We start from the raw sequence: 25,952 nt of genomic DNA on the forward strand, positions 1-25,952 counted from the left end.
TGCATTTACAGTATGCCGGCTGCTGGACATTCGCCGGCGTGGTCGGGGTTTCCAATACCTTGTGGACTGGGAGGAATATGGTCCTGAAGAACGGTCCTGGATCTCAAAGGCCCTTATCCTGGATCACACCCTCCTGGAAGATTTCTATAGGGAATTCCCTGACAAGCCAGGAAGGCCGCCAGGAGGCGTCCGTTAGGGGGGGAGTACTGTTATGGTTTAGGTGTGTTGCTTTCTCCCCCTCCCCTCTGTCTTCTCTCTCTCTCTCCTGTGCAGTGTGGTGATCGTTAGAAGGCTCAGCTGGTTCACAATGAGGAGCACCTGTACTCACCTAATCAACTCCTCCATAAAACCCTGGTCATGTTCACACACCAGTGCCAGATAATTCCGTCTCACTCGGTAGAGCTGAATGTCGTAGTAGCTTAGCTTAGTGTGATTTTCTCTTGCTGTTTTTGTTGAAGAGTAACCTTGTTTTTTCCTCTGTTTTTCCAGTGTCTGCTCGAGCCAGCCTGAGTCCTGCTGCCGCCACCAGCGTGAACTAGATCCACCTTCATTTTGTGGATTGTTTTTTAGTTGCTCCTTTTTTTCCTTTATTAAACTTTGTTAAAAGACTGAATCCATCTGGTCGCTGCCATTGTAGGTCCTGAACTTTGGACCCAGCCCTAACAAACTGCCTTTCATTGGGCAAATTCACAATCAACCACTTACAAATCAAATCTAATTTGAGCAAGAGGGAATGCTCGGTTTTACTTGAACACATTCAGTAGATATTGCTCACCATCATTGTTATTTTTTAAACATATGGGTCCAGCTACTGAATAAAAAAATCTTGTCACATGTATTCTGATTGTTAACTATTCTCTTTCACTACATTTCATGTCAATATATTTCTATGTATTTTAAGTTATTTTTAATACTGAAATCTCTGTTTGAAGTATTGAGTTCCCTCTTTGACACAGACTGTATGATCTGTCTCTGCCATCTAGTGGAGGATTAATATGACTGGCACACAGAATTGACTTTGCCAAATGTTCTCCCCAGTGGGAAAACATATAAACAAAACATCCCCCAAATACTCATTTTAAAAAGAGACTTTTTTGGAATAAAAATTTAATTCAGAAGCAATTTGACACCAACAGTATTTGGTATTGTTTTCACAGCAAGAAATTCTTACAAAAGCTGTGCAGATTTGTCATTGGTATAGAAAATGTCATGTTTGGTTTCTTCAAAAACCCATGAAAAGGAGAGAACGTTATCCTGAAGGATACTGACCTTTTGAAATGTCTTACCAGAGGTGGAAAAACTACTCAGATATGGTAGTTGCGTAAAAGTAGAAAGAGTGTAAAAATACTCTGTTACAACTCAAAGTCAAAAAATTCAAAATGTTACTCAAGTAAAAGTACAAAAGTATATGCATCAAAATATACTTAAAGTAAAAGTAGTCATTGTGCAGATCGATCCATTTCAGAATAATATACATAATACGTTTTGATTATAATGATTGATCATTAAAGTGTTATCAAAGCTGGTAAAGGTGCAGCTAGTTTTAATTGTAATAACTTTGTATACTGCAGGGTAGCTTGTGAATTTACTCCAGGTGGAACTAAAGTCGATTCAAAAGTTGACTATATTTCACATCATAAATCCAAATTTGCAAAGTAACTAAAGATATTTAATAAATGTAGTGGAGTAAAAGTACACTATTTACCTCTGAATTGTAGTGGAGTTGAAGTAGGCTACAAAGTAGCACAAATTAAAGTACAGTACCTCAACATTGTACAGTACTTGAGTAAATGTACTTTACACCACTGCTTCTTCTATTTAAACTAACAATAAGGCCAACCTTGTCTAGTGTGGTATAATCTTGGGTTATTTGTTATTGGTTTATTTAAATAATATTTCTATACTGAATCTCCATTATGTTTTTGTTTTTTATTGAATTAAACTGCTAGCCTATAGGCTCAATATAGCCTATCGAGCCATTTTTAATTAAATTAAAATGGTTTGGCCATGAAATTAAAATTAAATTAACGTGTGTTTTTATTTAATTAATAAGCATCATTCTTTTAAAAATCCATTAATCATCTAAAAAATACGTAAATTATAATACAGCTCCAGACATTGATGGAGTACTATGCAAACAAGCTTTATCCAATTGGAAGGGAGTTAATAGGAGACCGTGAAGGCAACTGTTACCAAGGCAACAGTACACAAACAAAGAGCCCAGTCTGGAGATGTGTGATGCTAACAGCAACATTATCAGGCGGTAGGTGGAATACATTTTAAACATCAAATTAAAGACGTGTGTAAACAGTTAGCTTCATGCTAACCCGCACAAATTAAAAGCAACATTCCGTTTGGTTATCAGACAAACTGGGCTAATTTCACGTTAGTTTAGCAAGTAAACAGATTAACCTAATTCAGCTAATCACTCCCGGGATAAAATGTGAAAACAATCCAAACGTGATATGTTGCTAAAATACACAGAAACTCATTTGAATGCCCATAAAGAGAATATTTAGTTACATTGTTTATCTTAACTGATGGTAGGCCTTATAATAACTAGCTTGTCAAATATAAATACATATTTAAAACAGCAAATTAGTATACTATGGCAGCTTTAGTCCTGGTCCCTGGGATTGATGTGTGTTAGACATTTTGTATACATGTAAATATCAATCCTTAAGATTGAATTCCTGGTTAATTAAGAATCTCTTTTAAAGTTTAGCAATTTGGTGACCTGTTGATAATTTAGCTTCCAGTTTTATTCCAGTTTCAGACGTGTGCATAGCCACTGACACCCAATTTGTAATACTGCAATAATATCAATATTGCAATACGTTAACAATTAAGGCCATGGGTATGATCACCATTGAAAGGTGAAAGGTTTTTTGCATCATTTAAGCACAATATTAATTGAAATAATATGTATTTTAAGCCTGACTCTAGGTCCCTCTACAAGGTACTGTAAAAGGTGAAAACCTATTATATAATAAACTATTACATTTGTAAAACATGTTGTAATTTTGTAAAAATGTGTAATATTCAAATAAATGAATACATATGTGTTGAGTTAAAAGATAAAAAGTTTTGCACTTGGACAGTTTTATTATGTTGTGTGGATTTGCCCAGCTCTGCTTTAAATGTACACTTTAAGTTCATGCTGTTTGTCTTCTGCAAAAAAAGTTTAATCTTGTATTTCTGTTACCTGCAGACACACAAAACGCTGAGCATGCGTGTTGCCAGATGGAAGAAGTCACCTCAGAGATGTCATCACTTAATCCCATAATATTTATTATAATACCATGCGTCACACATAAGACCCAGTGTCCCTGCAGTCAGTGATTAATCATGTTATCAACAGAAGTACCGGAGATTTCTCCAGGCAGCGTTGTTGTTTCAGAGACTCTCAGTGCTGCCAAATCACGCAAACCAGGTACAGTAGTAGCCAGTCACAAATCTGTAAAATAGAAAGCCAAAACAATGAGATGATTGATATGTTTTATTGTTTGCAGACATGAAAAAGAGAGACACTCGACAGAGCCCATTCAAAGTGCCGGACAGCAATAGCATGTTCCTGCTGAGTGTTAATGAAAAAGCGAACCGAAAAGAGGTTGGCATGTGTACTAATAAGTTATTTTACATACAATGTGTGATACTCATATGGGAACAGAATGAAATATATTACCATATTGAAGTCCTGCTCCTGTTCCCATCCATGCTCAGGAGATGCGTCAATTCCTGGCTTTGCCAATTAATGAGAAGACCACCCACACTGCTCGAATGATGGCCAGGTTGAGGAAAGAGCTGCAAGAACAAGTGGAGGAGGAGGAGGAGGAGAAGAAAGAGGAGGAGGGAGAAGAAGAAAGGGAGAAGGTAAAGAGTCTCAAACAAAACAGGAGTAAGACAGTTTTCCCTCAACAGACATCCACCAGACATGAGCTGAAGATGGCCATGATGAAACGAGGTGAGCGGAGACAGAGGGGAGTGCACACCGTGGATTACTTGCTAACGTAAATGCTGACCGTTGTCTCTCCTCCATCTCCAGAAAACATTGCAAAAGACAGCAAACATGACTTGATCTACATGGAACGGCAGAAAGCAGTATTGGAGGTAAATAAAAAAGCTCCTAAATGTCCCATATTGTAAGAAGTTAGATTTCCAGATTGATATTCAATTACAAAGTAGTTCTAATTGCTGTAATACTGTAAATCAATCAAAACGAGCGATCTACGTAGAAACGAAGATAGCCCGTGTTAAAAAATCAGGCCTTTAAACAAGCTATCATCATGGTTGTGATATCAGAAATATACTGTTTATTAGTAGAAAATGCTGCTACAGTGACACAACGGTAATATCCCAGCAGCTATGAGGAAGCAGTAACGCAGAAAGTGAAGAATATCCAGAAAGCAGATATCAGAGCAGATGGACGATAACATTTTTCCAAAAGTGCTGAATCTGTGTCTGTGGCTAATGGTTGCACAATCCACAATTGTGACGTCACAAAGTTGCTGAAATCTGATCAGCTCATTTTCAGACAGGCTTTTATGTAAATGGTAAGGACAAAAAGAGAGAGAATATTTTTTCCTGAAACTTTCAGAATCTCTTAACACAGAGGGGACAGATGTTTATATAAAAGACATGAAAAAGTGGATTTTGCTAATAGGTGACCTTTAAGGCAATACGAGCTGAAGACTTCAAGTTTGAAAATTGGCTGCTTTAGCTTCAAGGTCTCCTGATATGAGGAAAATATGCAATAACGTTGTTGAATATAATAGCTTGTTTAATAAAAAAAAAACAGGAAATAATTTACCTAACTTTCTTTTAATGAACAAATTGAACATTGAAGTGGACACAAAATATACCATTAAAATAATGCTGGTTTTATTTTAGAGTGCAGCGAAATATTGCAGTTTGTGGTTATGTGTTTATCAATTACAGTAACAAATGTGTGCAGCCTTGATAATCCCTGCCAACGCACCCATGAGGAACAATTGAACCCTTTATTCTCCCCTCCCCAGCTGTCTCTGATGATGAAAAGGTCAGAGATTTTGAAGATGGACAAAATCATTGCAAAGGAAGACAGACAGCTGAGGCAGCTGGAGAAGAATATCGAGAGAGACAACCTGAAATTTGAGGAGTTCCTCAGGGAGAACGAGAAGAAGTCTGTGGAGGCCAGAACATTGTGAGGAGACGTGTTTTAAGATGGATGGTCGTTGCACGTTAAAAAGAGTCACGTTGTGAATGATTGTCTTGTCTCTGTTGCCAGCTTTGAACAGGAGGCAAAGGCCAAACAGGAGAAGAATGCTGACATCAAGAAACTGACGGCTGGAATAGGAACCGTAACAAGGTATGATTATGTTGTATAATTACATACAGTTGCAATTTAAATTATTCAACCCCCATTCCACATTAGGTTTATTGGCAAAATATAAAAATGTTCAGCTGTTTGCAATAAACAAATGACACAAGAACTGTTTAAGTAGTTCAGTGAAACTAATTTTACAACGGTTTTTATCCAAATTCAAAACAAAATATGGCTAAGTCAAAAGAATTGTCCAAAAAGTTCAGAGAAGTGATCATTGCCTTGCGCAAACAAGGACAATTATACAAAAACATAGCAAAAGCACTGAATGTTCCTAGAGATACAGTTGGAAGCATAGTTCGCAAGTTAAAAGTTAAAGGAACAGTGGCTTCACTGCCTGGACGTGGCAGAAAGAGGAGGCTATCAGCGGCTGCCACAAGACTCCTGAGGAGGCAAGTGGTCAAAAACCCTTGAGTGACTGCAAAACACCTGCAGCAAGACTTGGTGGCAGCAGGCACTGAGGTTTCAGTTTGCACAGTTAGGCGCCAGGCTCCATGCCCGGACTCCAAGACGTACACCACTACTGACCCAAAAGCACAAGAAAAGTAGGCTCCAATATGCTCAAGACCATACTGTATACACATGCCACAGAAGTTTTGGAATTCTGCTTTGTGGAGCGATGAAACGAAACTGAAACTTTTTGGGCCTTTGGACCAGCGGTATGTCTGGAGGAAAAAGAATGAAGCGTATGCTGAAAAGAACGCCCTGCCTACAGTGAAACATGGCGGTGGCTCAGTGAGGCTCTGGTGCAGCTTTGCTTCCTCCGGCATTGGAAACCCTGATGGATTCAGTCAAGTATCAGGAAATCTTAGGAAAACACGTCATGCCGTCTGTGAGGAAGCTGAAGCTTGGTTGCATTTGACCTTCCAACAGGAAAATGATGGATACCTCAAAGTCCACCAAGGCTTGGTTTCAGAAGAAGAGATGGAAGATTCGAGAGTGGTCTCACAGTTGCCTCACTTGAAACCCATAGAAAACCTCTGGTGGGATTTGAAGAAGGCGGTAGCAAAACGCACACCCAAGAATATTACTGAATTAGAGGCAATGCCCATGAGGAATGGGCTAAGATTCCTCAGGAAGGCTGTCAGAAGCTGGGGTCTGGCCAAGCATCATGTTAGAGCAGGTCACAACAGAAAAAGGGTGCTCTACTAAGTTCTGAAGATGCTAGTCATGAAGGGGTTGAATAACTTTGAGACTGCAGTACTCATTGAAAGTAGCATTTTTTCTGTTGAATTTGGATAAAAACCCTTGTAATATTAGTTTCATTTAACTACTTAAACAGTTCTTGTTGAATTTGTTTATGGCAAACAGCTGAGACATTCTTTATTTCGCCAATAAACCTAATGTGCAATGGGGGTTGAATCATTTTCAATCTTTCGTTGTCATAGTGAGTGTGGTGGGAATGTATTTATCAAATGTGAATAGAGAATCAAACCATTCAGCTGTCTTTGTCGTATTTTATTTCTTGCAAGACAGTTCAGTCAGTCATACAGAGAGCATACAGTCTGCAGAGTGAAAGACGAAGGATAGAGTTTGGGTTGCATGTTTAAACACAGAGAGAGGACAAAGGGAGGAGTGAAGCTTGGTGATACTGAAAGGAGCATTCTGGGAGTTAGGGAGGCCATATCAGGATGTTCTCAGTTCACCTGACTTGAAGGTCATACTGTTGGTGCACATGGAGTGAAACTAACAACGTTGCAACAAATCTTCTTAATAAGGAATTTTCCCAAGCTTAGCTAAGAAGTGTGAGAAGTAGTAAATATAGATAAACATTAGCAAATACGAATCACACAATGATATTTTTAAAGTAAGTGAGTATAATATGTTTCTATTACAGTGAGATTGCCAAGTTTGAAGATATCCTGATAGACTACAAGAGGTACAAGGAGCTGCTGTTTGAGTTGTCTCCTCCAGAGTGGCAGGAGGCCCAGAAGACCAAAGCTTTGAAAAACAAGGATCTGTCTGAAGGAGAAGCTCAGGAGAAGGACAGGGAGCCTGAGGAGTCAGCTGTTAGGAAGGGCAAGTAAACCAAGGGAATCAACATCACACTCATTATAAACACCAGGGTATGGAAGCCCATTGCATACGTTATTATAATAAAATTGTCATTCCTCAAAATCATAATAAATTTCTGTATGTTTAACTTATTTAAAAGTAAAATAGAAAAATACAATTATTACAATTTGCGTTTTCATGCACATACTAGTATCCATTTTTTTAAAGGAACACGCTTTACAGTGAGCAATATTCACTTTTTTTCCATATTTGTATGAAATATTTAACAAAAAATAAAAAATGCTATTTTCTTATAATTAAGAAATACCATAAACAAATATTTCATAAAAACGTATAAGAAAATATTCAAATGTAAAATCAGTGATAAGTGGTCCAAGAACCCTTTTGTTTAAGTAAGTATGACTAGTATTGTAATGTGATAATGGCGTATTTGGATTTTTCTAACACACAGGTTTGGAGATGGAGGTGTACGGTCCAGGCCGAGAGCTGGCGCCCATCACAGAGACCGGGCAGTCCTCAGCCAATAGCGACGCAGTGTGAGGGAACGCAAACACATCACATCACAACATTGATGGCTGTTTTGCTTTTATTATTTATTCTTTATATTCATACACAATGATGCAGCAATAAATAAGAGTAAACGCCAAAATAAGCGCAAAAATAATAATCGCCTATATTCATAATAGAAATAGCTTTAAAAGAATTTGTACCTATTGAATACCTATGTTCGGAAGCACTTAAAGGCAAGTGGCAGACTTTTGAGTGTGATCGATTTTACTTTATTTTTATTTTTCGATAGTATGATTGAAAAAATGTCTTCTGTCTTAGTGACTTAAGACCATTAAACATGATTTCAAGTCATTTTCAGAATGCTTGTATAATTTTTAACACCTTACCATAAATTCATTTTAAATCCTGTTTATATGCTACTGCAAACACTTTCTCCTGACTCCAAAACTCCTTCTTACTTCTTCCAGGATAACAATTTCCAAACTGGATAGTGGCCACTCAGAATTTGAGGTCAGTTTTCCAAATCTAAAATATTTAACATATTTTTATCTTGCAGTATTATTGCAGTACTTTTTTGCCCACCTTGTGTATGATCTCTGCAGGAGGATCCGGAGCTGTACTTCTCTGACCCCCAGCAGCTGATGAATCTGGTGACGGAGCTGACGGAGCAGATCTTGTCTCTGATTCAGAACTCTACGAGGGTGGAGGAGACTCTGGAAAAACTCAAGCAGTCCATGGACACGACCAGCAAGAAGATGTAAGCATCATGGGTCAAAGGTCAAAGCTCTAGGAGTTGCTTTAAAATAAGCAGACTTTTTGCCGTCCTGAGCTCTGCAGGAGCCTCCCTTTTTACTTGGAATCACATATATATTATTACCTCTATTCTTATTTGCACATTATTTATTTCCTTATCCCCTCAACTTTCCCACATCCTATTAGAAATGTTTTATTATGAAACATCATTTTCAACGATTATAAATCGTGGTATTGCCATGTTTCCCTTCATATAAACAAACAATGTTAAAAGCCATACAAAGACACACTTAAAAATAAAAAAAATAAAAAATGAATAAACTAAAGAATAATAATAGTAATAACTATTTAATTATAAATAAAATTATAAATAAAATAAAAATATCAACAATAAAAATAGTCATATTTATTTAACGTTCCTTAATATAAGAGAGAAATAGAAGACCTCCAACCCATTACTAGCTTCACACTCCCCACACCCCATCCGAGGACCACAAATAAAACGTGGTTCCTTCTGTGAGATGAGGGAATTAAGGTTTCCATATTTCCTGAAAAAATTAATTAAATAGTCTTTAATGAGAAGATAGATTCACGTGAGGTGAAGTTCATCATTTATCTGAGCCATATATTCATAGGTTAGACATTGTTTGTTTTATTAAAAAAAAAAAAAAGGCGACAGGTAAAGTGTTTTTGATAAGTCCATATAAAAGGAAGTACCAGTTTTAGTTTCCTTACACATTTTTTTATATCCACACCATTTTTAAACTTGGGTCTGGAAAATGTTTCACAATCCATTGAATGCTGAAACCCTTCTGACTGAAGTGAAAAGGACAAAGAGCAGCTGACCCTGCAGATCAACGACATGAAACAGAGAATCGACGTAGAGAAGGAAAGAGGCGCCAAGCTCGGACAGAAGGTTGAGCTCCATGTGATTCTGAAGACAGAAGACCAGGTGAGGAAGCAGCCTTTCTAATTTAAGGACTTAGTGATGACACCCAGGAAGTCATTTTTTCCCTTGTTCCTTTCCACTCTTGATTGCAGGACGTCGTGTTGGATGATCTGGGGGACAAGGTGGATGAGGTCCATCGCTGCTGCGTGGACGACAGACTCACCAACCTCAGCACCTTGGAGAAGATGGCCAATATTGAGAACCGCATAGCTTTACTGCTGCAGAGCCTCGAGAGCATCCCTGAGGACAGCTTAGAGATGATGAAGAAGATCAAGGACAGTGAGAGGAGGAGCAGGTATGCCTCAGTGGAGATATACAATTATTACTTACTCTTGCCTGCAAGAAAAAGTTGATTGAGCAACAACTTCATTTCTGCTTCTAATGTCGACTACTAGATTGCATGTTTTTCCTTTAATCAGGGTTAATACAGGTTCTGAAAAGATTCTTACAATATATAGGAATCATTCAAATCAAAAGACTTATCAGTATCAAACTGTGGCAAATCAATCTATGTAAAGTCTAAAAAATCCTAAGACATGGCAAGTATCTTTTTTTCTGTTATTGAAATGTAAGATCAGATCAATTTAGTGATAGTGGAACCACCGAAAATAGTTATTTCATCAATTGTGGTTACTGAAAAGTTGGTCTTACACATTATGTGGTAAACTCTTGAAAATGCATTTGATTTATTAAATAAAAAATATGGACTTCCTTGGTATTGAAACATCTAGAATAAATCTTTTTGAATTCTTAAAAAATCTAAACAATGGCAAGTCATTTTTTTATGACATGGTACCATCTATTTTCTTATATAAGTTGCAGAATGCCTTTCTGATTAAAATCATACAGATCAGAAGGGTAGAACTGACAATAGTTTTTTTCTTCAGATTTGGTTCTTGTAAAGTTGGTCTTGAATTCATTCGGAAAGGTTTTTGTTATTTTATATATAGGTTTTTGTGCATGTAAAGGGTTTGCAAAGGCTAAAATCTCTGTGATCCCTCCAGAGGGAGTTTCTCCCCCACAACCCCCTGCCTGGAACTCCTCCATTAAACTCCTTTCTTAAATCCTCCTTTTTATTTACACAAAATACAAATATAAATCAGAAAATGAGCATAGTATGTTCGCTTTAATTATTTTAATCTTTGCCGTAGAAACCCGTTTCAGCACTTTAATTCCAAATGTAATTTTTTTTAATACAATAGCTTGTTGTATTAAAAAAACGTGCTGTTACTTCATGTCATCCTTCATCATGTTGCAGGCAGCGTGAAGAAAAGCTGAGAGAGCAGAGAGAGAAACAGCAGGAGAGGATGAGGAGGTACCTGGAGAGATCTCTGGCTGACTCCAAGAAAATAGTAAGTCATTTCCTGCATTTAAAATAAATGTGTTGCACTGGGTAAGATATGGATGAATTTTGTGGAAATAAATGACAGCTCATTACAAAAAGACAAAAATCAACTTGTGTTTACATTATTTTAAAAACATTTTATTAGCTTTTAATGTTTTTGAAGATTAACAGAGGCTCCACCTCATACAATTACCCACTTTTAAATGAGAAACTGTCAAAAAAAGAATAAATTAAAAACAGGACCAATACAATTATTTCTTTCAGACTGGGAGAAAGCTCGTGCCCAGATGCAAACCTGTTGCCCAGAAAGTCAGAGTCAGCAATGTGGACAACACGCCTGCTGAAGACGAGCTGCATGCCTACCTCTTCAGCCCCGATGACATAGACTAGAGGAAACTAATCTAAGCTAATCCATCCAACACAACAGTTGAGGAGTGAAAATATTTCGCAATATAATCCTAATTACTTGCCTACACCATATCATGACATAAAACCAGATTGATTCCATTAATCATTAGCTGAAATGTTAACACAACATTATCATGCATTATAGTGTGAATCGAGCAATGAAGTTTATGTGTAAGAGAATCATGTAAAGAATAATAAGTCTGATTGCAATGAGTGCCTGGTTGTATAACTGTTGTGAAATAGAACATTTTAGATCATTTAAACCATATACATAATCATTTATAAAGCATGCTTTCCTACTACAAATCTGTTGCTGACTTTAAAGGAAAGACTTTGTCACTTCCTAAATTCAATCTCAACACATTTGTAAGACAATGTAGGATGTTACATTTCCCCTATAAAATAAAAAAACTGACAGTTTACTAAACTTTATTTTTGTTGTCATGGTATAATATAACGTTCTTACAGCTTAATTAAATGATTTGTTTGAGACTTAAAAACATTCTCTTTTTTCTTCACAACTTAATGTGTCTTAACTTAGATGTGTAGTTGTTTCTCCTTAATGTTTACAAAATACAAATTTGTTAGAGATAACCAAAGATCTTGAGACAAATATGTGGCTGACTGTAATAAATGTCATGCTTGTTTTGGGAAAGCATGTAAAAGGGAGACGCCATTCCTACTGTTCCTTTTGCTGTATAAATAGTTACTTATATCAGTAGGCCTACTTATGTTAGTTTGGCTAATTATTAACACTAACAAATAGAGGGGGGGTCCAATTTGTGTAGCTTCTTGCCTGTCAAAATGGCAATTTCTATCAATAACTGTTTTGAAGTTGTAAAAAATCGTCAGCAGGTGGTGGTATCGGACACTTGTGTCATCATCGGGAGAGGAAGGAGGATGAGGAAGTGGCTGCTGGAGCAGGACTGGAGATGTTGCTTCCTACACCAATGCACCAGCATCTGTCAGGACTTTACTAGCTAGTAGGCTGCTAGATAATAGTAATATTTTGAAAATGCGATGGGTAACTGCTGGGCATACTGTGCTGGGTTCTTCCGGAGAGAAGCTAACAGGATTCAGAGAGGAGGCGGGTGAGTGAAACATGACATTAGCTAGCTGTGCTAACTAGCATGAAAGCATCTGTGAAGCAGCGGCATCCGGTTACAGCTAACGTTAGCTCAAAGTTAGTTAGTCGATAAGTGGCTCCACTTAAGACTTATTGACAGCTGTATATGTGAACCTGGTGGGGATGTTGTTACCCTGAGATAAGGGTTATCTAGTGGTGAGGCTTGGGTCTGTGTGGGGTGGTCTAACCTGCAGCCGGACAGTCCAACAGTTCAGACCCCACCCCTATTGTCAACAGTGGTCATGTAGTTTAGCTAGGTCTAATTAAATTAGCACTAGCATAAAAAACACTGAGCTACGGTTGTTCTATAAGTCTTTCACAATGAGTGTAGACTTATATTTGGACATTGTAGTTTAATGTATTTTTGAAAATATGCTGGGAATCAATTTTCTGTTTCTATGCGTTATTTGCACCCAGTTATGTCACCAAATTTGAGTTAATAATTCATGTGTTTTGGTCTGACTGTTCTTTGTTTAAAATACAGAAGGCCTCCTCTCTTCTAGCAGCTTGCTTTTTCACACTTAGGTATACTATGTATCCATATGTTAACATGTTGGAGCTGACAGATAGGCCTACACGTACAGTATAGGTAGCAGTGTTTGGTGGAAACCTGCATTAACATTTTGTAAACGTACACTTTAAGTGCTCTTATTAGGTCTAAAGAAAATGGAAATCAGGTCTTTAAAATCAGGATTAAAAACATGAAGGGCCAGGTTCTGTGCAACACACAACAAAGTCAAATAAAAGGAAGAATATAAACCCAAAGTGGACATCCTTAAGCTTAAATACATCTTAACTTAATCAAGGACATAAGCCAAAAGAGAGCAATTGCACTGCTGACATGTCATAGCACTCAAACACAGGTGTGATCAATAATGCTAATTAACGCTCTAATGGATTTGTAGGAGTCTGTTAAAGGGCCCTGATCCCTTACTCTGTCACTTAAATGGAACTTACTGAACCATTTTAAATATTAGTTACACCTGTGCTTATTTGCTGTGACAGAAGCAGATATTTGCCCCGTTAAATGGACAGTGTCTAATAATCCATTAACTGTTAACTCCAAGAGAACCATATTTTTCCATGACTTGGCAACACAATAAAATGCCATTGATTGCATATAAACATTTCAGGACATTAAATAAACTAAGAGAACAGATTGTTATGATTCCAAGCTTATCTATGAATCTCTGTAGGCCTACTGTGTTACAAACGTTGTGTTACTTACTGCTTTATTGTGTAAAGCTGCTGAAGATGATTCTTGGTTGTAACTATTACAGAAGACGCATTTATTACACATGATATATTTGTATTACTGTCACAGCATTATCAGTGAGCGAAATCTGTCAAATCTGGCATCACATCCGCAACAAAAAAAGGTCTTAATGTTGGCATAAAGTGCCAGAGCTGCTGATACTCATCTACTAGGGCCCCGTCTCAGGTCGGTTAAATTAAATCCTTGCTTCCCTCACTTGCGTCGTTTCCCTGTGTTTAGTCCCTCCCTCCAGGGAAGCAGGGAGGGACGCAAGGAAACCACGAGAAGCAGGGAAATTAGTTTTAAGAGCAATGGGAAGTCCTTTCCTCCGGAGCGTCACGTGAAGCGACGTCCGTTTGTGATGACGCCGCACAGCTGTTCGTCTGACAGCAGCTCTGTCCTTGTTATTTTCACGAACACCCCTGCCACACATTTACTGACACAAACATTTGTATTATCTGTTGTAGACCCCAATAAATAATGTCAAGAACAAGAAGCATGAGATCAGTGCATGCACTGCATCGTCCAATCAGTGAGCGATACACAGTAAGGGGGCGGGGCGAGTATCTGAGGATTTAATCGGAGGATGGACTGGTGGTTCCTCCATTATCGCTCCTCCATTATCGCTCCTCGCTCCTCGATCCTCGGTCCTCCGGCAGAAATAAGAGCCATGGGACGGTACTCAAGATGGCGCAGACAAATCAACTTCCGGTGAGACCAAGGAGCGAGGAAATGAAAATAGTCGACCTGAGACAGGGCCTAGGAACACAGAAGCTGCTTTGTCTTCTTTATTGGCAGTTATTCACAATGTAACCCTCATACTGCTCTGTCATTTCAAATGGCCACTTTTTAAATTCCATCTTTAAGCCATCATCCCATTTTTAAGATGATTGCCAGTATGTTTAAACTCTCTCAATTATTCCTACAGGTCCAAATACTTCCGGAGCACCACCACAGGGGAACATTATACAATAGAGGTGTGAGTCGTGCATTTACTAGCATTATGTTTTGGTATTAAAGATGACTCTTCCGTATAATGTTACATATTATATATGTGTCTCTTTTCATTTTGCAGTTTGAAAATCTGGTAGAGAGTGATGAGGTAAGTTTGTGCATGTAATGATGACGTTTCCATAAATAACAGCTTTAAATAAGTATAAGGAAAATATTGTTCTGTCAACTGTTGCGACTGATAGACAGCAGCATTGTTAGCATTGCACATTAATTACAAATATTTGAAAAATTGAATCAAATACAAATAGAATCAAATAAACATAAAGAGCAAATATACATCCACGGTAGAAAAGACAACTCTCAAGAGAGTATCTAAAGAACACACAATATAAAATATACAGAATTAATTAGAATACTCTATAATAGACCAATCTACTCTAGGAACAGAAACAAATATACATAGGGTACTTTATACATAAGTAACTGTTTTTTTAATTTAGATAAACCTTTAAATTAGATCCCTTTAGGTAGTGTGAGTACAATTTGTGCAAAGTTCAATTTGTAAGTACAATACATGCAAATACATATTTTGTTAGACTGATTTTGCTGGTAGTCCCCGGATACCCTTTACTTTCAGACGTCACTTTGTTAGCCTTCCTCCAGTGATGGATATAACATGATGGGTGCAGCCACTGTGCATCACCGTGTAACTCGATTACTGTCTCCAGAGTCCCAGACTAGTTGCACTCGAGTCAAACCCTGCAGCAGGGAAGAGGATCTGACACTGATAACTATTACTGTAATGATAAACTGTTGTGTTTGTTGCATTGCAGGCTGAGAGCCCACAGCCCTGCCCGAGGTAAGAGATCTGGTGTGAATACAAAACAATAATCATAAATATTCTCTGACAAAATAACGCTTGACCTTTACTTTTTTTTTTATTAGGCCCATCAATGAAGAGGAGATCAAGAACCTCAAGGAGCACCGCTACGCCGCGCTCCAAGATCAACAGATCCTGATCGACCAGAAGCTGCAAGCGGAGGTGAGACACACTGTCTTTTATTTAATTTCATGTTTTCGACCTATTTTTTACAACGTCGTATCAAGTCCATTGTAGGTAAAGAAGAAAAAAAGAACCAGTAATTTGAGAGATCTATGAAAGGGGGGGACATTTTGGGTAAAAAGTAAAGATTTCCAAGTTTAAGTTAGTAATTAAAGAGATAAAAACTTGAATATTTACTTATATTAAAAGGGTACATTTAGAGAAAAAATATATATTCTATAGATTATAAATGTATGAATTGTGAGAAAGAAATCTGAATTTTTATGAGATTAAACTCACACATTTAAAATAAATACATTTGGAAACATAGTGTTTGATATGAACCACTTCCCTTTGCAAGGTTGCAATCCCAGTTTAAAGGACAGGGGAAACAACATGTTAGTGAGGAGCTGCAACATATAATTTTCTTCTTTTTTTTTCTTCTCCAATGGCCGAATTCAAATGTTTCTTTGAAGTCGGGATCAAAAGAAGAGATTCTGGACTCACAAATATTGTGTTATTGCTAATTCATATTGCAAAGTATAATTTGTATAGGTCTTGTAATCCAGTGGAGGTACGATAGGGTTGATCCAACCTTGCAAACTGAAGTTTTCAGTGTACAAATATTTTATTTTGAGGCTTACTTTTTAGGGTATTTATTGTTTACCTACAATGGCCTTAACACAGCGTCATAATTTGTCTTTATTTTTAATTTGCTGCATTGTTTTTTCTGTTTGGTAATTTTCTGTTCTGTGTTTTTTCTGTTTGTTTTTTTATTTTTGTTATGTCTGCCCAGTTAGAGGCACAAGAGGAGAAGTTGAGGCTAGAAGAGGAGGCTAGAAATGCCACCCAGCGCGAGGCCGCCAGGTTGGCGCGTGAACGAAAGTTGAAGGAGGTGAGGCAGCACTGAGTGCTCCCTTCTGCCACTTTGACTAAAACAAACTAACTCCTCTAACCCGCTGGCCCTGTGCACAGCCTTCCAGCGTTTCAAGTCCTCAGCCTTATCTTTAAGGGACATTTCTCTGTTCAGTCTTTTGTTGCCCTTTTGTCCTTGTCGTTGTATGTCTTGTTGCTTAATTTACGTGACAAACAACTTGTTAGCATTCTTAATTATCATAGAGGAACAAAGCTAACTATCAGTAGTTCAGTCATTTCAAGGACTCAAGATTGAAAGGTTTTATTGGCCAATGCTAGCTTTCCAAAAAGTCTGAGGCTCTTCCAAAAGTGCACTATACAATATACTTAAGAGATACAAGAAAAAAACTTAAATAGTGCAAGTAAAAATGCAGGAATAAGTAGACTGTGTACATGTCAAATTAAAGAGGCCCTATTATGCTTTTTAGGGGTTTCCCTTCCCTGTAGGAGGATTTTCTGCATTCACATTGAGAGATCTCTAATCCGTTGACCAATCAAAAGACAGCTGACCAGCTAACCAATCAGAGCAGACTGGGCTCTGGTTTCAGACAGAGGGTGAAAAGAGGTGCTGAAGCACAGGCAGTATTAGAAGAATAAAGGGCTTTTTGAACCTGAGAGCATGGAGACATGTCACAGTAGAGGAACGAAATACTAATATTAAACCTGACCTGAACATTAGCATAATAGGGCACCTTTAAATAAAATAATTTAAAATGAAATACAGCACACCGAAAACATGTCTTATTGTAAAATAAAAAATATATTTTCTAGTAAACGAACACATTTTTTTTTCTAGTAGAACGGCAAGAAAGCTCTCTTACAGTACATATATATTAACCAGTAGATGATGTACAATATACAGCAAGGTCTAAAGTGCAAACAGACATAAAACCTGCTATTACCCTCCTTTACAAGGAGTCAAATGAGAAAATACAAGGCCAGTGCTGCAAATAATAGCATTATTTTTGCCTTGCTATTTTTTCCATTACAGTCCTCGCATCACAAATAGAGAAATGTGACCCATTGGAATGTAATAGTATTGCAGCAAGACAAATATTATGGCTGTATATTTCCTATACTATTTCAGGGTAATACATGCTCCAGGGGATATAGCGTTCATTGAAAGTGAAATAATGAGTATGGGACTTTCTTTGCTTTTCACGCCTCATTCAACTGCTTCTCTGCTGTCGCTTGGTTTCTGTTGTTTGCTAACATGTTTCCTTAATAGCACCAAATAATGTGTTTTTTCTTTCAAATGAAGTCTATATTTTCGTTCTGAGAAGAATCTGATCTGTGTTTTTTTTGTTAGCAGCTGCCTGCCCAGAGGACACGGGGGAAAGCAGATGGCTCCGGCGGAGAAACGCAGCAAAGAAAGTGAGTCACTAAAGTTCATCAGACAACAGGACGGCTGTGTGGCTGAGGACACGCTGCGGTCATGAGGCTCTGCTAAGGCTTCAGTAGGCGCACTCAAGTAGATATAATTAGTAACGGCTACGTTCAGCTGGTGACTCGGGAATCGGGACAGAGAAAATGTCAGGAGTTTGGAAGTATTATAACATTGAAAGTGAAGGCAGTGTAACAGCCTGTTTGCAAGGCGGAGACTTTTAAAAGGAAAGAGAAACTGCCCCAGAACATTGAAAAGGCCAAAAAAATAACAGCCACGATAGCTGAATTCATCGCGTTGGATGACCAGCCGTTATCTGTTACCTTTTTTTTCTCTTAATGCATTGCATAAAGATCGGATCGGGAAAAATTGGTATCGGTCGATTGCCAAAATCAAATGATCGGAATGGGATCGGGAGCAAAAAAAGGTGATCGGGACATCCCTATTTTTCATACCAAGGACCACTTAACCAATAAAAAAACACTCGCGGACCACCTAACTCCACACATATCCAAAAACACATCGTTTTTCTAGAACAGATTACAAATCGCCTGAAAATGGTAAAAACAGGTTGCAACATGTGTGACGAAGGTGTTGCGCTGGGCCATATCATACAATCGAAAGTCAAACTTAAGCTCGCTCCATTGCGGAGATATTCCCGCGAGAGTGCGGAAAACTTAAATTTATTTATTTATTTCAAATGTGAAATGTTACCAATATACTCACGGACCACTAGGGGGCGCTCACGGGCCACCAGTGGTCCGCGGACCACACTTTGAGAAGCACTGCTTTAGATGTATGATATTTGTGTTGATGTTTGGCAGACAGGCGTCTTACCTATTTATTTTTTAAGATCTCAGCAGAAAATCTATTTTGAATCATGTCATTTGTTTCTCCAGTTAAAGCACTATACAGTGAGTAAGGATTAAAACGCAGCTAGCCCATCATTTTTGTGTAGCTACTTACTAAAGAAATCAATAATTTGACACACCATATTAATTTAAATGGGATTTTATTGATTTAAACATTTCTTGTTGCTCCCGCTAAGATAAAAGGGCCCTTTTTACTGCGTAGCGACAGTTGAAACTGATGAAGGTTTTCTGCTCTGTCAAAAGTAATTTTCTTTTCCATTAACCAGTCTTTAAATACTGCCAGATCCACTGGTGTGTTCCTGTTAGTGCTACTTCCTGTCTGTTTAGCCATAATGAATCCAGAGTTTTTTGCCCTCCACAAATATAAAAAACAAAAAACAAAAAAAGTATTCAAGGGGGTCTAGAGCAGGGGTTCCCAAAGTGGGGGTCGCGAGACCCAGAGTGGGGGTCGCGAGATGATTAAAAAATAAAAATTATGACGAAGGTGTTGCGCTGAAAACACATCGTTTTTCTAGAACAGATTACATATCGCCTGAAAATGGTACAAACAGGTGGCAACATGTGTGACGAAGGTGTTGCGCTGGGCTATATCATGCAATCGAAAGTGAAACGTAAGCTCGCTCCATTGCGGAGATATTCCCACGAAAGTGCGGAAAACGTATATATATTAATTTATTCACTAGCACCCCCCCTCTCGTTGACAGGGGTCGCCAGTCTCTGGCACTGTTATTTTGAGGGTTGCGGGCTGAAAAGTTTGGGAACCCCTGGTCTAGAGGACCCGGGTTCGTCATAGTCCTTCAACAGAAAGTACAGAAAGAGTAGACCGCTGAATGTCCAAATTGACCAATTAGAATAAATGATCAATTAAGCTGTGTTATAAAGTCTTAACAATTCCAAAGTCAGTGACTGCTCTTCCAGTTGTGTTGATTGTTTCCATGGCCAATTCCAGGGCTCCTGGGGATTTTGACGTCTACCTCAATCATGTGAAGGCCCAGTCGGACGCCTTCAGGAGCAACAGTAAGTGCCCCACCTGGCCTTGGTAATATTAGTTCAAATAATACATAGGTATACATACAAGGTGTTTGTTAGTTCCTATGAAAGAGATCTAGAGTTACTCCCTGTTAATAATTGACTCTTTATTTCCAGGACTGCCGTCAGACACGAACGTGGTGACCCCCAACACTGAGTACAGCTGGGACTTCACCACCAAGACGCGCTCCACCAACGACGACGGCACCTCGCTGGATCTAGAGTGGGAAGACGAGGAAGGTGAGGGATTCATTTCATCTGTCGCAAATCACTAATCCATCAAAGGTTCTGGTGACATCTTGACTGATGTTCAATCACAGAACGCTCCCGGCCTCCAGACCCGGGCTCTGGTCATTTCTCAGCCGAGATCAATTCTGTTTTCAATGACACTGCAGCAAAGTTGGGGGGGAGAGGCAGAGCAGATGTTTGTGCTCAGTGCAAACAAACAGTATTGAATACAAGCACCAGGGTTATTTAGGTTTGGCAGTCAATTCTGATGACCTTAGTGTGTTATGCTGTTCTTGGTCACCACTATGTTTCTTCTAATCATCTTGATACACTCCTGATATGTCAGGTGGTCCAAAAGTTATACATTTATATAAATATATAATCATATTACCGTAATTTTTGGACTATAAGGCACACCTGAATATAAGCCGCAGCAGCTAAATTGAATGATGTGTACATATATAAGCCGCATATATAAGCCGCAATGGATTATAAGCCGCAGGTGTTTTAATGTTTAATTACCATATGTAAGGGTTCGTGCACAGAGGGGATTGTCGGGAAAGAGATGGCTGTTTGAGGAAGCTCCCATTTATTAACATTTCAACAAACAAGTTGCATAACGTATTCAAGTGTTACCATTTAGTGCAATAGTAGCTACAGAACATGTACTGTGCTGTGTAAACTGTACTGTATCACATAGCGTTTCAGACACACAAACTTTTCAACTTTCAAACTTAAACGGTGCGCTCCCAGAGCACGTTTAACACCTTTGCACAAACTGTCTCGCTCTCGTAATGTCTGTCTGTCTTGCTCTCNATATATATATTATTGGTATATATTCTGAAATCATGATAATTTGGGCAGGTTGGCTTTGAGTCTGTTATCGTTAATATCACAAAACACAGTAACTCAATAAGGTTAAAAATCATTTAATTTGCTGCAAATAGCTTTTTATATTGTTTAATAGCTCGTGAATGAATGTAGTGCATTGTGTAATCATGGAAAAGGTGCAGAATTCCCCCCATCAACAAATCAATTGATTGAAGTGTAGTTGCATCCACTACAGCCCGTACATACTGTACATAAATGGCTTCTAAGTTATATGAGAGGGAACGATCATTTTTGAAACATTATTCACATTATCATTGAAAAATATATTCAAATGATCATGGTTTGAAAAAATTGTTTTTACAATTTCTATGATTTTTACTAACTGTACCAAGCAAGGTTTTTTTTTTATTCTTCTCTGCAGCACCACAATAATTGCTCTGAATTATATTTTTATAAAGTTAGCCTTTACCAAACATTGTTTTGGTCCATATTGTCCATATTTCGATAAAACTTGATTAACTGATTAAGTTTCAAATTCGGTTTGGACAGTGTTGAGTTGGAACAGATTACTGCCTGCTGCCATTTTGGACTTCAGTGACTTCTGCTGTCAGAATGAAAAGCTGCCGTCCTTTCTTTGCAGGAATCAATCGTGCTCTTCCAGCCTGGGAGAGGTCCCGGACGGAGGAGGACATCCTGCGCGCCGCCCTAAAGCCCGGGGGCAAGCAGGTGACCAGCGGGCCCACCTCTACCTCGGAGGACTCCAACGCACTGGAGTGGGAGAACGATTTTGTGAGTACGCTCCCAGAGGACAGCTTAGACACTGAATTCGAAGGGTTCGTCAATCCCGTCCTAGACACTCCCTCCGAGGACGCGTCGGACCGCGGCCTCAAGTTGGAGCTCCAGGACAGATAGTGTTCAGCACCAAAGGAGACGTTTGTTCTGTCCTCTCTATGTCCAAGCTCACCAGCGTCTGCCTCATCGAATGGACTCTTCCTATTTCTGCACTCTGACGCTGCAGGAATACGTCACGCTACTCACTACAGTTCGCTGTAGTGATGTCTTTATCAAATACTCATTTTTTCAGTGCCTTCATTTGCCATATTAGCCGACCATATATGCATTGTAAATTACACAGATCAGTTACCATCCATTACAATTTGAGACATTGTGTAAAAAATAAATTCTAGGCAACTGGAATGAGTGCTAACGTTAGCTTAAAGCTGCATTCACATGCTAAGCTAGCAGGGAGGTATCATAGGTAACTAATCTAAACTCGCTGTTTTCACAGCAAGGCTCTGCACTCCTGTTGAGCAAAGACAACATTGTGTATCAAGTGAATGCAGCTCAAAAGAAACCTTGATCCTTAAAAGCATAGTTAATTATACAGTTAAAATGAAAAAAACGACTTATCTGAAATCTCAAGTGCCACACAAATGTACCTCAAGGCGGTTTAAGGTCAGATTATTTTAGCTACAGTGGGGTACAGTTTCGATAATCCAGCATTGGAAATGATTTCATCCCGAGGAGTTTACGGCACACAACACAAGGTGAAAGTAGCAAGCAAAAACGTTTTCATTGATGACAACAAAGAGATGCACCAAAGTTTTTTCAACGCGCTTTGATAAAACAAACCCTGATCATTATTTAAAATGCACAGACAGTGCCCAGGCAATAATACAGAAAATACTCTGACATACTCGAGGAATAAAAAACGCTGTGTGTTTTAATCACTGACGGAAACTACACATTTCCCTCGATGTAAGTTATTACTGTTCTTTTTTAAAGCCCAGCATGAGCATGTCTCTGCATTTGAACTATCCTAACTGTTTAGTAGGGCTCTAACAAAACATTGATCTGGACCATTCAGTGTTTAATGAGCTGTTATCATCCACGCAAAGTGAAAACATTAATACATATAAGACAAGCCCTTATTTTTTTAAATAAATAAAAAATCAGATTTTCATAAAAGAGCCCATTCACACAATTGTCAAATAATATTATCGTTGCTTTCAGTGAGTTTATATGAATAGAAACTGACTGTGGTAAACAGGTTTATGATATTGTCCCATATCGAATGCAGACCCCTAAACTGAATGGAAAATTGTGATATCAGCAAATATGTTTTTAGGAAAAGTTAATATATCTTACCAATACAAAACGTGTTGTTTACGTCCCTACTAGCTAGCAGCAGCAGACTATCCTGACTTTTGGTTTGTATCCTGTTGATGATGCAGTGTTAGCACAGCCACTGTTTCCACATTTCAAGCCTGTACCCAAGATTGTTTCTGCAGTCGCTCGGGGTGGTGTTTTGTTATTATCATCACTAAATTGTTGACAACATTTATACTTTTTGTTTAATTTTGTACTGTTTAATTGAAGGTGGTAAGACAGAGCATGTCATAAAGAAGCAGCCACTAAAATAAGTCCTGGGGTTTGTGATGTCACAAAGTCAGAGGATTATTGCCAATATGGGGCCCGTCAAATGTAAGACTGCGTAACTGATAACTGTAGAAGATCAACTAATATGGTACTAATGTATGAGACACCCATTCAAATTCAAAGGCTTTCATATTTGATTAAATGTATCAATATTCAGGTCAGCGTTCACAAGATTAAAGAAACACTCACTGTCCATTTGCAGTCAAAAGCACAGTGGTTTTATGTTTTTAAATATACATATTTCTTATAACATCTGCCAACAAAAAAACATTTTATACCATTTTATTTTAGTTAAAAAACAATAGCACAGAACAGCGACATCATTGCCACAACACATAATATATTATGGATTATTAAGGACAGTGTTTTTATGCATTTCTACATATATGCATACATTCCCTATTTCAGAAATATCTAAACTGGCCATCTCATCTTAATTCCAGTAATTCTCTTCAACTGTATCTTTCGTTATTGTGGATAATTATTCTGATATACAGAGGAATAGCTGCAGAATGTACAACATATGTGGAACAAATGTACCAGCTTAGAACAATTACTGTTGATTTCTGATTGGTTTCTGGCATTAGGTGTTCAAATTATTTAATTTGATATGACATCATTTATCGTTTATAATTAAAACAATATTTTGTGCAGATAATGTGAAAAGATGGAGGTCAGGAAACATTCAAAATGTGACGTAATAATAATATGAATAGATATAATGCTGCTCACCCGAGGAATCTGCTGTATACATGAATCTAATTCCTGTGCTTCGACCTTCGCAGACGTTTGTGCTTCACGTTGATTATTTAATCTGTTTGAATCAAAGGTAGTTCACTGATTGCACTCTGATTTTTGATTTTGGTGTTATTATCTCTTAGAAAACTTTCACTGAAATGATTTTGTGTGTGTGTGTGTGTGTGTGAGAAACTGATCCGAGGAATGGGCACTGCTGTTTGAAGTGTGTAGACAAGACCAAGTTGATTTGTATGTTTTTATTTGAGTGTGTCATTTAAGAAATGTTGAACACGTTGACTTTTGGTGTGATAACATTATTTCTGATTAATCACTGTAACTTTTCTGTACAGTTACATTCCTTTTCACACTGAGCTTGAAATAAAATATAGAAAAAATGCATCTTGCAACACCTACAGTGTAATGACCAAATACAATTTGAGATGAAGCACAGCTAATTCTAACATTTAGCCTGTGTGAAATATTGCCTTAAAAAGGACAAAGTACAAAACTCAAGAGTGACAAACCAAAGTTAAGGGCGATTTTAGAGAACTTCAAAAAGCATCTTAAAAAAGTACAAGTTCATCAGAATACACATTAAATAATCTACAATACATGTTAAAAAAAATATGGGGCTGCCTTTCATTTATTTTCCACTGTATTACTTTGTGTTTTGTTTCATCTCTGAACATTTTCAAGGGTCCAAATCCCTTTAAAGAAATCTATACTGATGAAATACTGTAAGATCATGCACCAAAGCCTATTTACTCTGTACAGCTTATCATGTTTTATTAAAGTTGGTTATAGTATCTTTATTCACGGTTTCTGCTCATTTGTATGATTCACAAAAGGTCCGTATTATGCTCTTTGGTGTTTTCCCTTTCCTGTGTGTTATAAGGCAAGTTTATTTATATAGCACCTTTCAGCACACGGCAATTCAAAGTGCTTTACAAAATAAAATAGAAGACATTTAAGAATAAATAAAGTAGAAACACATTATAAAATGGCATTTCAAAAGAGGCATTTAAAAAGCAAAGATAATAAAATAAACACAACAGGTATAAAATACATGAATAAAAGCCATACTGCAGTGTGAATATGAACAACTCACTAAAATGCAGCGTCAAAAATATACGCATTTAGTCTGGATTTAAAAGTATCAACAGTTGCAGCGGACCTGCAGGATTCAGGGAGTTTGTTCCAGATTGTCGGGGCATACAAACTAAACGCTGCTTCTCCATGTTTAGTTCTGACTGTTGTAACAGAGAGCAGCCCCGTCCCAGAAGACCTGAGGCTCCTGGACGGTTCATAGTTATGCAGGAGATCGTTAATATACTTTGGTCCTAAACCATTTAGTGCTTTAAAAACCAGCAATAGTATTTTAAAATCAATTATTTAGCAAACTGGAAGCCAGTGTAAAGACTTCAGAACCGGACTGACTTGATCCACTTTCTTAGTGTTAGTGAGGACTCGAGCAGCGGCGTTCTGAATCAGCTGCAGCTTTCTAATGGATTTTTTAGTGAGACCTGTGAAGACACCATTACAGTAGTCCAGTCTACTGAAGATAAAAGCATGGACAAGTAGACTGGACTACTGTAATGGTGTCTTCACAGGTCTCACTAAAAAATCCATTAGAAAGCTGCAGCTGATTCAGAACGCNGCATAGTGACACCGTCGTCTGTATTAGTAGAAGAGTGTTTTTAAAGCAATTGATCGCATCCGCGCTGCTGCGCCAGTCAACAGAGCGTGCGTGTGACATATTTAGTAGCAGGATGTGCACAAAAAAATAGGGCTCCCCC

General features: G+C 38.0%; 2 protein-coding genes across 5 annotated transcripts; both read left to right on the forward strand.

Moving 5' to 3' along the window:
* The first annotated feature begins 2,197 nt into the window (after positions 1 to 2,197).
* On the forward strand, positions 2,198 to 11,822 carry cfap100 (cilia and flagella associated protein 100). Its single transcript, XM_010770613.1, has 15 exons — positions 2,198 to 2,263; positions 3,212 to 3,433; positions 3,513 to 3,610; positions 3,724 to 3,964; positions 4,046 to 4,110; positions 5,019 to 5,182; positions 5,267 to 5,347; positions 7,200 to 7,381; positions 7,830 to 7,914; positions 8,356 to 8,398; positions 8,491 to 8,645; positions 9,464 to 9,593; positions 9,683 to 9,885; positions 10,849 to 10,942; positions 11,200 to 11,822. Exons 2-15 carry the CDS (start codon positions 3,349 to 3,351, stop codon positions 11,323 to 11,325), a joined length of 1,752 nt encoding a protein of 583 aa, XP_010768915.1. The 5' UTR covers positions 2,198 to 2,263; positions 3,212 to 3,348; the 3' UTR covers positions 11,326 to 11,822.
* A 420-nt stretch (positions 11,823 to 12,242) lies between these two features.
* ap1ar (adaptor related protein complex 1 associated regulatory protein) lies at positions 12,243 to 24,968 on the forward strand. 4 transcript variants are annotated; one of them, XM_010770614.1, is made up of 10 exons: positions 12,243 to 12,434; positions 14,653 to 14,701; positions 14,800 to 14,826; positions 15,512 to 15,537; positions 15,624 to 15,720; positions 16,517 to 16,615; positions 17,945 to 18,009; positions 19,841 to 19,908; positions 20,038 to 20,160; positions 21,620 to 24,968. In XM_010770614.1, exons 1-10 carry the CDS (start codon positions 12,364 to 12,366, stop codon positions 21,889 to 21,891), a joined length of 897 nt encoding a protein of 298 aa, XP_010768916.1. In that variant the 5' UTR covers positions 12,243 to 12,363; the 3' UTR covers positions 21,892 to 24,968. The 4 variants fall into 4 exon arrangements, with proteins under 4 accessions (XP_010768916.1, XP_010768917.1, XP_010768918.1 ...); XM_010770615.1 differs by having other exon boundaries at positions 17,948 to 18,009; XM_010770616.1 differs by lacking the exon at positions 16,517 to 16,615.
* Positions 24,969 to 25,952: the final 984 nt, after the last annotated feature.

The sequence above is a fragment of the Notothenia coriiceps genome, unplaced genomic scaffold (assembly GCF_000735185.1).
Source record: "Notothenia coriiceps isolate Sejong01 unplaced genomic scaffold, NC01 NC01_scaffold00009002, whole genome shotgun sequence".
Lineage (NCBI taxonomy): Eukaryota > Metazoa > Chordata > Actinopteri > Perciformes > Nototheniidae > Notothenia > Notothenia coriiceps.